The sequence below is a fragment of the Diplotaxodon limnothrissa genome, linkage group LG13, assembly GCF_057381915.1.
Source record: "Diplotaxodon limnothrissa isolate DT_005_m linkage group LG13, D_limnothrissa_male_GT1.1, whole genome shotgun sequence".
In the NCBI taxonomy this organism is placed as follows: Eukaryota; Metazoa; Chordata; class Actinopteri; order Cichliformes; family Cichlidae; genus Diplotaxodon; species Diplotaxodon limnothrissa.
In genome coordinates this window covers 11245208-11257562 of record NC_140608.1, presented here as the reverse complement: position 1 = coordinate 11257562, position 12355 = coordinate 11245208, and the positions used below count along the sequence as shown (strand labels likewise).

The 12355-nt window shown below is 37.2% G+C and overlaps 1 protein-coding gene across 1 annotated transcript; it reads right to left on the bottom strand.

Moving 5' to 3' along the window:
- Positions 1-4242: 4242 nt before the first annotated feature.
- plek (pleckstrin) lies at positions 4243-9671 on the bottom strand. Its single transcript, XM_085369183.1, has 9 exons — positions 9630-9671; positions 7192-7347; positions 6477-6658; positions 6094-6185; positions 5807-5991; positions 5576-5680; positions 5225-5308; positions 4628-4697; positions 4243-4523 (listed from the first exon to the last, which is right to left on the bottom strand). The coding sequence occupies exons 1-9, from the start codon at positions 9669-9671 to the stop codon at positions 4384-4386; spliced, it is 1056 nt and encodes a 351-aa protein (XP_085225309.1). The 3' UTR covers positions 4243-4383.
- Between the last annotated feature and the right edge of the window lie 2684 nt (positions 9672-12355).

The window sequence follows — 12355 nt, the reverse complement described above, 5'->3', positions numbered from 1 at the left end:
AAAAGCCAAATCGCATAAACACAGACACACAGCACCACCATGCTGCCTTTTTATTAAGATACATAATACACTACTGAGATAACTGCAGAGGACCCCAGGATCAATAATTAAGCAAATAAATAGTTAAATGAATATTTTTAACTTAAGTTTTTCAAGTTGGAAGGTGGTTTTAGACGCTCATGAATAACTACAAAAAAATTAATAAATTATACAGCCACTGACAGTGTTAATTTTTCATGTAATTTTTATTTATCTATTTTATTTTTCAAACATTTTTCCTGAGTCTAGATGATGGTTCACCTATAAACTGTTATATGGTGGGAACCTTAAATCTGTCCACTTGTGGTTAGTATAACATTCATTTCTCTCAGCATCTCATCTTTAACCTAATTTCAAATAGAGTTGGGATGCTGTGATAAAAACTGAATTAAATGATTTTAAAATAATTAAATTTTTAATTTTAAAAAAGTAAACAATAAGTATAAAGAAATAGGTGATAAAGGATTTTGCAATCCAAACATTAAAAGAAAACCTGTTTGTTTACCACTTGTTTTTTTAATACTTGTGAGCCCTCCCTATATCCCCAGGCATAAGTGGCTTGCCTCAATTCCTTGGTTTCCTTTCTCACCCTAAGCTCCAAACAAGAGCACAGGCAAAAAGCAGAAATGCCACTATGAGACACTGCACACCCGTGCACTGTTCCTCTTCACTGAAAATTATCCAAATAAAGGGTGTTAAAATGTTAATAAGGAACAGATCCAATCTTGCACACAGAGTCTGTTGAACGGTTGATGGAAGATGGGCTTTTATTCTGAGGAGCTTTGAAGTACTCCACCTGGGCAGAGGCTTATCCACGATTTAACAGCAGGGTACAGATCCAATCTAAAAACCCATGTTATTTGAGAGCAGACTCATATAAAAGACTCCTCTTGGGGAGTCACTAGTAAATGATGGGGTAAACTTTCTTTCACACTGGTCAAAAAGAGGCACTTAAAAAGTCTGTTTGGCCAAACTCAGGGATGAGTCATAAGCTTGATGTGCCTAACACCTCATAAATGTGGATGGAGATGAACTTAAAAATACTATTCATGAGCCAGAGTAAGACTTTTCATTTCCCATTTGACATTAAACAATGAAAGTGGTCTAGTTCCTCCAGGTTAGTTTGATGGCAGTTGGAAAACAGTCTCTGGAAAGACTACAGGTTCAGGAGTGCTTTGAAACGCATTACTGTACAGTGCTTTGTCTCAGCCAGGCAAAGCTCAAAGTCTGTGTGGTCATTCGTGTAGTTGAACTTTAATACTCTAGTACCCTTAGATGTATGCTCTGTGATATATCTTCATGGTTTTGTTGTCCAACAATTAAATGTGTCTAACTTTTCTGTCACACAGAAAAACGATGTGAAAATCAGTCACTATTTGACACCAGACAAACAAAGGTGTGATTTGAAAAGATGTGGAATTACTTGCATTAAAACACAAAGTTTGGCTGATACATACAGTAGAAGTAAAAAGCCTGTCTCCCCTCTCACATTACAGCATGCCAGGTTAAAACTTTCCATACCCTCGGGTTCATTGCTGACATAATGCCCAAAGAGAGTTTTCAAGTACATCCATATTAGATAGGATGGGATTTGAGGAAATTGTGTTTTCTTATGGGTTTGTCTTTTTGTTGATTTATTGCTCCCATTTCACATTTTATGAAAGTTTTATAGATTTTTGTTCTTTTCCTTGAGCTTTTCACATTGTCACACTTTGTTTCTTAGTGGAGAGGGAGGCATTAAAATCCCTTAAATGAGTTAGTAAATGAAACATTTACCATATGATTACATATGATGTACGTGTTATATAACTTTACTTTACCCTGTTGAGTATTTTCAGCTATTTATATGCACCCGCTTCAGATGTTGTCACTCCATTCAATGGGATGATTAACGTTGATAATGCCCATTGAATGGACCAAAAACATCCGAAGTCAGTGTTAATGTATTGTATATCCAGCTTCTACAGTGAAATTGCTTCATTATAACCACATCGATTGTTGGACTTTGTATCTGTACATAAGAATTTCATGATGAAAGAACATTCACATAAATGGCATGCTGCCTCTTCTCAGTGATCACTACCTTCCACTAGAACTGAAAGGATGCTTGTGTTTTAGTGTTTTGTTTTGACCACCACTGTTTGCTTCTTAGAAGAGACTAACAGTGGGGGATTTAGAATGATGCCTTTATTGAATTGTTTGTGTTTTTTTTTTTGTTCTTTTTTGAAAATCTAGTGAGGATGAGAGGTTTGAACTGGCAGTGTATTGTAAAATGTTTGTGTTAAGGTGTTTTCCCTAACGAATTCATGGCTCTTTACTGCTCTTAAAACACTGACTTTCTGTGGAAAGCGTTCTGAGTCATTTTACTATACTCAATATGCTTACTGCTCCAAGTCAACATATGCGACTCAAAAACTTCCACTGATTTCCAATTAATCACGCCAGTCTTATAGATATTACACTTGATTGTTTAAATACAGTGTTTACTATCATTGCATTTAAAATATAGTCTAAGGGTTGTTAGTATACTATTGCTTTATACATAGTTCCATTTACTACAAGGTGCATAAGTGCGCTTTATTAAACAGCTGAGCTTCAGTCTTCCATCTTTCCTTCATAGAAGCGCCTGGTTATTTCTTATGGGGACAGTATTAAAAGTCTAAGTGTATGTAGACTAACGTGATTTCAAAGCATAGTGATATGACCATTTTACACCGAACACAAGCTCCCACAACTGACTGATAACAAAAATATAAAGTTGATATATAGCGCCCTCTTGTGTTAAAATTGTAAAACAAACATATGCAGGAAGCTACAGTTAGACATTCTGTTTTTATTATGAAATGTTGCTTTTGCTGATTTATCCTCTCACCCTCTCTTAGAAATATTAAGAAGAGAAACATGCTCAAGTACTTAAAGAAGCACCAGGCTCTGTGTCAAAACAAGGATATAGTAATGACTTGAAAGGGGAACAGTTGAAGCCAAAGATTGTACCTAACCCTCTAGTATGGCAATGGTTCACTGTACTGTACTAAAAAGACATGAAGACAGAAAGAAAATTAAGAAGCAGTGACTCTTGGTAGAAAGGAGAAAAAGTTGTCAAAGCTGTGCAGTCCTGCGCTATAGAATTAAAATTAAGAGTAAATTGTTCATTTAAAAAAAAGAGCCTAAATGGCCAAAGTAACATATTTTATTGAGTCAAATTTATATCAAAGACCTGCAGCTTCATAGTTTTTGCCATTGTTCCTTTCCGTTATGGTAACGTTGTCTCTAAGTGACACCTCAGAAAGCATTGTGTCAAAAGAGAGAATGCTATGTCCCGTGTAACACAGAAAAATGAAACCACAATCAGATAGGTTATTAACATATTTGTAGTTTACATAAATGATATAAACCCAAGTATCAAGGTGCCAGATAAAGGGCCATCTCAAATACCACTAATCGCTCCTGAAAATAAAATGCTAGATGGTCTGTAGTGGCGTATGCTGCTAAATTTGACTTATATGACAGGGATTTTAAAATAGAATGGCAATGTTCTCACTTTCAAATAGGTCTGAAATAAATAAGCATTAGTCCAGCTAATATAGACAAAACTAAAAAAAAAACAACGAAAAACTAAAAAAGCCTTCATGAACTCATCAGTTTAGCCGTTAGCACTAAAATTACATTTCTGAATACACATAATAGTGTACGCTTGTCGTTTCTGTCACTGATAAAGTGTCTCATGTATGCAGCAGGCCTGTAAGCCACAACGTGTGAAACTGTGAAGGTTGAAAGTGATTCGGAGTTAGTTCACGCTCAGGAACCAACTGTGCTCGTGTGATAGCTAGAACTGTCTCCGGCTTTTGAAGGGCAGGTTAAGAAGGAGGAAATCAAAAAACCACAGTGGAGTGAATAATAAGACTCAGGAGGAGAAAAAAACCCAGTTTATCTTTCATACTATCTTAGCCTTTATCTTTTGTCATTTGGTGAGACTCAGCTGTATCGTAGTTTTACAGAATAGCATATTTAAAATAAATAGATATTTGCAATGTTATCTAATTATAATTCATTCTATTTATTCCTCAGCTCATTTTTACTTTGCTATCATATCTTCGTGTTCACTAAAATAGAGTAAACATTGGTTATGACACTTTATATTAAATTTGACTGTCTTTAGTTACAGCAGAAGTGATGTTTGCAGTTTGATAGTGTGTAGAGAACTTTATATTTCAAGTTCCTCTAAAACAATTAAAAACTATACAAAAACGTGGGTGACAGAATATAATTACAGAACTACCAAACTTTTGCATTCGATATGCCGCTGCAGCTGTTACATATTCCCCTGCTGCTCCATGCTATTTGTTATTTTCCGCTTTTTGACACCATCTGTATTGCTTTGATCCACTCCTTTCTTTCTTGGTCTGTAGCAGCTTGGAGGAAGTAGTGAGTCTCGTCTGCAGTGATGATCTCAAATAGGTTGCCATCAATATCTTTTTTTTTGGCTGAAAGCATTGAAAGACAAGGCGATGAGTTAAAGGGGATGACGTGAAGACAAACTATTAGAAGAAAAGCTACATGTTTATTGCATGGCGGCAGTCTCACACACCATCAGGCACATAGTCCACAGCTGTGACCACCGCCCCACGGAGGTGGATTGAGCCCAGAGGGTCATCAGCCTGACAAGAAGAAAAGAAATTAGAGGAATATAACAGAAGGAAGACAACTTGTGTAACTAGGGAGGGGTTGTTTCTAAACGATTACCCCTTATTGTTTCAGTTCTTTAAATTATTTTTACCGTTATTATTTTGAGCGTAAACTTAGAGGAGAGCGTGCTTTTGCTGTAGCAGCTCCCAAACTGTGGAACTATCTCCCTTTAGAGATTAGACAGGCCACTTCCCTACCTGTTTTTAAGTCACTCCTGAAAGCCCACCTCTTTATGGCCTTTGTTGGTTTTTAGTTTTCAGTTTTATTTTTGTTGTTTTTAGTTGATTCTATGCTGTTTTATCTTGTTTTCTTTTATAATATAGGGCTGTTTTAATTTTTTATGTATTATGTATTTTATTTATCTATTTTTTGCTGATTTCTGTTATTCTATTGTTTTTAACTTATTTTCTGTACAGCACTTTGGTCCTGTGCAGGGTATTTTAAAGTGCTTTATAAATAAAATTGGATTAGATTGCATATCTCCAAAATCAGTATTTACCTTTGCAGGATCGTAGTAATGTATATAGGCAGGGTCATCTCTGAGTATGAATTTTCGCACCTTCCAGTTCTTCCGTCTATGTCCCTGTGACAAATAACACAGTTTGAGTTATCAGATTTTTTATTTGATTGTATCACTCAGCAGCGAACACAGGTTTCCTCTTTGAGAGAGTGACACGACTGCTGGAGGTTACTGCTATCTTTATCTCTGTTTTGAAGGATGTTTTGCAGCAAGACAAATGACAACAGTGGCTTCAAATCGGGAGATGTCTGCAGACTTTGTAGGTCAACTTTCTAAGAGTATAAGTTGCAACAAAGATGCTGGGAACATTTTTCTTGTTTTCTGATTCACCTGTTTAACCAAACAGCCCTGTTTTATGATGTTTCCTCTGAATTCTTCCTTTAGAAGAACATCTTCATCACTGGAGTAGCCTTCACAAAAGAAGCCACTGTCTGCCTGCAAGCACAACAAAACAAATGTATATATATTTATAATATACAATGCTTTTGCCGAGTCCATAAAGTCTATGTATAATACAGTTAACATATTGTTAAACGGCAGTGTTTGCTCAGGTTAACTTACAAAATAATAGAGAGCTTTTGTCTCATCTAAGAAGGCTGCTTGCTCTCCGCTTTCTGCTCCCTCTTTTGATAAGTCACCTGCAGGCTGGAGAAAACCCTCATTCATGAGCCCTGTTGCCAACATGAGTGCCTCAGGTCTATTTCTCGCCTTTTCCTTTGAAATCAGCCAGTCTATCACCGTTGCACCTTTGCAAAAATGGGGAAACGGAGAAAAATGGTGAGAACATTTGAAGTTAAAAAAGAAATTCTTGCACACCTGTTACATCAACAAAACTGAGCCAGGTGTACCGGTGAAGCAGTGGTTGAAGACTCGATTCTCCTGTTCCAGTTTTAACTCTTTCACGCCTTCATCCTGGTTTTTCATCTCTGTGTACAGCGCACTGGGGAAATAATGAGAGTGCTGTCAGTGTTGCTTCTTCATTCTATTGAAGTACAAGCACTTTACAGCTCACTGAACCTCACTGAAGTAATGATGTTCCAGTAATTTAGCCGTTGTAGCTAGGCATGCTGGGATATCAGATTTCACATTTTGTATATATGCTGTAACCTTAAAATAGGTACTGTAATCTGATAGCAAGTGTTTATATAATAGACAGACAATTACTGTTAGCTGCTGCTGTAGTTCTTAAAGTATAATGAATAAAATATTAACACAATTTAACACAACATACGCTAGGTTGACTGTTTCAGGCAGGCGAATGGAGCGTCTGGTAGACTTTCTGGCAAACTTTTTTCCCCCTTGGATGCAGGTAATGGCTCTCTTGATGTCCTTGACCCAAAGCTCTCTCTCCTCCACGTATGAGGCTTGAAAAAAGTGATCTTGCTTCTTCTCAGTGGTTATCTTGAAAACCAGCTAAAACAAGCATATTTAGTCAGTCTAACATTTAGATGGCATTGATGGTCTCAATTTGAATCTACCTTTTAGTATTTTTACTGTGGAGTGTGAATAATGAATAATCTCTACATCTAACTCTTTAGAACTAGTTCTTAATACATTATATGGACAAAAGCTACTCCTTGTAATGTTTGAATTCAGCTGTTTTTATTCCCACTGCCACAGTGTATGAAATCAAGCACTTAGCCATGCAGTAGGCCTCTACAAGGTTTGAAGAGCTCACTGAAACAGGATGCCTGATTGCAACAAGTCAGTCAGTGAAACTTTCCTTCTTCTTCTTCTTTTCCCCGGTCAGCTGTGAGTGGCCTTATTGTAAAATGGAAGCATTTAGGAGTCACGACAGCTCAACCACAAAGTGGGAGACCACATAAAGCTGCAGGGTGGGGTAACTAAGTGTGCAAAAGTCACCAATGTGCCAATGACTCAATAACTGCAGTTTTTGAGTCAGTAGTTCCCACCCTCTTTTTTTCCATATAGCAACATTTTCTTACCATCCTCTTGACAAAATCCTGACAAGGGCTGCTCAGTGTTGCTCCCTTCAATGGGATCATCCCTTTAGGTGAACGGTCTGTTTTCTTTTTATAGAAGTCCACTCCATCTTCTGACAACACCACCCACACTGCACTCCAGGAGTTTAGCATTGTACCCTGAGGATCAATAAGAAATAAGCTGCTTTAAGCCAAAATGCAAAATGCAAAAAAAAAAAAAAATTATATATATATATATATATATATATATATATATATATATATATATATATATATATATATATATATATATATATATATATATATATATATATATATGTGTGTGTGTGTGTGTGTGTGTGTGTGTGTGTGTGTGTGTGTGTGTGTGTGTGTGTGTGTGTGTGTATATATATATATATATATATATATATATATATATGTATATATATATATACAAAATAAACGTATTCTTCCACACACCATCCTGCTTAGAATTACATGTGGTAACAGCTATGTAATACTTTGTATACATTTATTTTTAAAATGTAAAACACCATGCCTTAAAGGCCACTGGTCACTTATATAAAACAAACCAAAGTGTCACCTTTTCGTTTAAATAATGTAGCAAGAAGAAATTTAATTATGTTTTGATTTTGAATGAATTCCCTTAAATAAACAAATAATCATATGTCCCATGCGGACTCTGATCTAAAGTGCAACATTAACAAGCACGCTTAAAAAGGAAAGCAGGGTATACTTTCTTGGCCCCTTGTTTGTGACATGTAAATGCAGAAATGAATCTGCAGCTTGGGGAATCTGTTAGTAGACTGCTTTCACTTTGGGTTTGTGCTTATAGATGTTTAATTTCACCTGTTTGGGTTAAGACAAACCATTATATCTGTCAAGCTCGCAGTGTTCTCTGCTCCATTCACTCCTTAGGGAACTAAACTTTTAACGTGTGATTTCATCATGCCAAGATCTGAAGACCTTTTCAAAAGACTTATTTAATTATTATTTAACAAATTATAATTAACTATTTAAATTATTTAACAAAATAGTTAAATTAATGAATATCATCCTAAAGTGGTATAGTTTTCAATCAAGTGGCCTTTTGTCCGGGGTCCAGATGATGAAGTTCAATGCAAAATAAGCCTTTGAGTAGCTCTAGAATTTCATCACAGGAAAAGACTGCACACATTTGACTCGTGGCAATAACAACGCCTTTTGGAATTATGTGCTCTGGCCATCAAAAATGTAAAAGAAAATGTTTTATTGAAAAATAAAAAGGCCATAAAAAACCTTTCCAGATTTAACATCAGCACCCACATTGTGGGCCAGAATACAATGCAGTGAGTTTCCATTGCTGAGGCATGATATGTTGGCGGCCCAGTATTTTTGTCCATATAGTCTAAATTTAGATATGTCATCCATGAGACATGGCTATGACTAACACCACTCGCACTGTCATACATCTTTCATAATTGAACAAGCGAAAGGTCATCATTTCTACATAGCTGTTGTCATGCACGCTGAAAAGAAAACCAGTGTCACAAAACTTAAAACACTTCCTGAATGGCCTTTGATCAGCATTTCAAGTGTGTGGAAAGAAAAAAGTCACACCTAGACACAAAAAGAACAGTGTGCTGATGTACCTACCAAATGTATGAACGTTGACATTCATAATAAATTCCATTGTGCATGCAGGAAATGGCTTGTCATCTAAGTGTGTGAATATTCTTCATAGTGATTGTGTAGTACATTGGAATTTGTCTAGTCGTTACATCTTTTCACTGGTTTTCACAGCACTGTTTGATGACAGCGCATTGCAAATGACATTGTTTCAGGTCATATATTCAAATGTTCTCTTTGAGCGACAGTTTATAAGTAGAACAAGGCCACAACACATTCATGTTTTACTTCGTGTTGTAAACAGAAGTAGGAACTTGAGTCACTGTTGCGACTACAGAACAGAAATGTGCAGTTGACTGTCATGAAGTACCTTTCAAGAAACTTGTATCGCTGTTCCCGATTGAGTAAAACAATGTTAGTTTTTTGCTATTCCTGAATGACATATTCATTGTCTTTTTGTGAAGTAAAGCTTTTTCTGCAGGTGTCCTGATTTCCTTTTCAAGTGGCTGTTCTTTCATCTTAGTTTGAAACCTCAGAAGTTGCCCTACCCTTTTTATTCAAATTGTTGTTGTGGGTTTATTTTTCTTTGAAAATTATTTTTTACTTAAATTTAGTTATTACACTGAATTGACAATGGATAAAAAAAATCTAGTCTTGTCATTCCCTCAATTTTGTTTTTGTTTCATTATCAAAAAATAATGAAACAAAAACAATAGTATTACAGGAAGTAACAATAGTATTTTATACTTACTTTATCAATACTTTAAAGAAGCTCTGTGTTCACAAAGACAATGGTAAGAACTTTCTGGTAGTTTTCATGTAGTTATTCTTACCTTTTTTACTAAGTATCCCTCTCTGATCTCTTGTGGCTCCATCACGCTGCTGTCTGCTGCAAATGTGACTCTTGTCAGTAACTGTCAAAAAAACACCCTCTTATCCATGTCAGCTCTCTCTCTCTCTCTCTCTGTGTCACTGTCAAACCACAAAGAACAGCGTACCATGAGCAGGAAGTTGTGCTCTTGGGTGTCTGCCAATAAAGACTGGTCAGCTAGCTTCCTCTTCTCTGCGATATAATTAGTTTGTGCTGCTCTGCTGAAGTGTCTAAATTTTATAGTGTTAAATTTAAAGAGATAGCATTGGAGCTCTAATAATAGATGCCCTTGTTTGCGTGTCATTATGGTAAATTTCTGTTTCTATCCATTTCAACAGAGAAGCTTGTACTGGTAAAAGTATTTGTATTCAGCTTACTGTAAATCTGCTGCATTTAGAAACCTTCAAACCAAAATTTTAAGCCATTTTTGCTGTGTTAGTCAACTTGTATTTCCCCTACTGTATTTCTGTCTTTTTTTGTTGTTGTATTCTTTCCCCACTGTGTTCCTTCTTTGACTTTTTAACACTGCGTTGAATTTGTCGTGATGTCCAGCAGCAGATCAAGTGGAGCAGAGGGAGGACCTAATTGCTGACCCGTGGAGAGCAGAGTTAACAGAAGGTGAGCAGTTTGTTCAGGCTGGTTGGCAAAACACTACAAAAAAAAAAAAACAAACTAAATGAGGAACTAACCATGAAACAAGCCAAAACCAAAATGAGGGGATAAAGTAGTCGTATTACCAGCCAACTCAAGAACAATGAACAGAATTTTACTATTTTATGGCTCAGAAACAAAGTTTTCCAGCTGGGGGAGAGCATCTAGGGAAGAGGCAGTCTTGGCAGGAAGGATCATAAGGAACCCAGCATCGGCTGATGTGGCCTGGGAAACAGTGGAACCTCCAGCGGGCTGGGCAGCAGGCCCTCCGGCAACCACCAGCAGCCACCGCCCATGCCTCAAAATTTTCATAAACAAAATCTGCTGGGTCTATTCTGATCAGGGCATACTGTCATGATCTCCGGCAGCAAATCGAGTGGAGCGGAGAGACGACCCAAATGCAGACAGTTGAAGACCTGTCTTAACAGAAGGACAATGTACACACTGCGGGGTGATCAGGGAAGTGGAAACACATGGGAACACAAAAAGTTGATTTTGTTCATCTGGACATAACATTTTCAGTGGGAGGCCTGACAAGTTAGACCTGTGTTGTGCCATCCGCTTAGGCAGAGGCTGTTTGGTTTTCTCGACATATAAATCATTTCAATCCTCCTGGCAATTACTCTGTTTGTGTCGGGGAACCCAATCCTTGGGGTGGACCAATTTTTGGCGCAGTGTGTTTTGGGAGTTGAAAGCTACAGAATGTTTAGAAAAAATACTTCTCAACTGTTCTGATACTCCTGACACATAAGGGATCACTAAGGGTTTTCGCTTAGACAGCAGTTGTCCTTCTTTCCTGGATCGGCTGGAGCTTTCTTTAGGTGGCTTCCCGGCTTTGACAAATGTCAAGCTGGGATCATCACGTCTACTCAGGGCCTTTTTGAAGTGTTTTTGTTCTTCGCTGGCCGCTGTATCTGTGGGGATGGTGTTTGGTCTGTGTTGTAGCGTCCTGATGACACCCAGTTTGAAAGATGATGAGAGTCAAACCTTAAATACTGATCTGTATGCGTTGCTTACAGTACACATTAACTTTTAAATGTCCCCCATTACTGACTGAAATCTCTTAAGAAGGCTAGTCTGTCATTTCTCATATCCTCCCTGGTGAACTTGATGTATTTGTTCTCTGGTTTAATGTGATCAGTGAATTTGGTACACCCTGATCTCTGATTTTCACCCAGTTGTCATCCACATACCTGAACCAATGACTTCGTGGTGTTCCAGGATAACAGGGCCCTCTTTTCCACTTCTTCCAAGTAAAAGTTGGCCTCAATGGGTGAAACTGGGGAACCCACGGCACAGCCATGTTTCTGCCTGTAGTACTGACCGTTGTATGTGAGGGTCAGTATGAAGACACAGTTCTGAGAGCAAACACACTTGGTTGGTGCTGAGTCTAAAACACAAACTCTTGGTCAAAGACCCATAACAGATACATTTGTACATCTTACATAAGGCACAAAAAAACCTATTTTTGCCTGCGAACAGAAAGAAGAAACAGATTTGTTAGCACTAAGCATGAATTGGAAACATGGGAGATATGTCAGCGTAATAGGAATATTCATTAGTAAGCATCTAAGGTACATGAACTTAATGTAATTTGACTCTCCACCATCCATCTGGGACTCTCCACCATTTGACCTTAGAACTGAAGAAGCTTCTCGGATGAGAGGTGAAACGTCTTCAAGTAACTTAAAGAAGTCCAGACGCTTTTCTTTGCAAGCTCCTTTGACTACTATGACCTGGATGACTGAGAACCTTCACAGACATAATGTAATTTGACCTTGCTCCTCAGAAGCTGTGCTTAGCTTCTTGGTTTTCACTTAGTTTCTGACATAAAACTCCCAAATCCTCTTTTGCTGTATGTTTATGAAAATCAATACTTTCCCAGTTTCAAGCCAAAGGTTCCACTTTCCCTTTTCATATGCACTGAAAATATGTCTAAACAAACATGTTTTTGTTTTTTTTTGTTTTTTTTTTACTTTGGAATATTATCACTTTACATACACTGTGTTCAGTATAAGTCAGAAATAAATGTCAAAG

Coding starts and splice junctions, on each gene's coding strand:
- plek (XM_085369183.1), bottom strand. CDS start 9,671: ATGGAGCCACAAGAGATCAGAGAGGGATACTTAGTAAAAAAG. Junction 6,186..6,476: donor CCTGAAACAGTCAACCTAGC/GTATGTTGTGTT, acceptor TTATTTCCCCAG/TGCGCTGTACACAGAGATGA. Junction 5,681..5,806: donor CAAAAGCTCTCTATTATTTT/GTAAGTTAACCT, acceptor TTGTGCTTGCAG/GCAGACAGTGGCTTCTTTTG.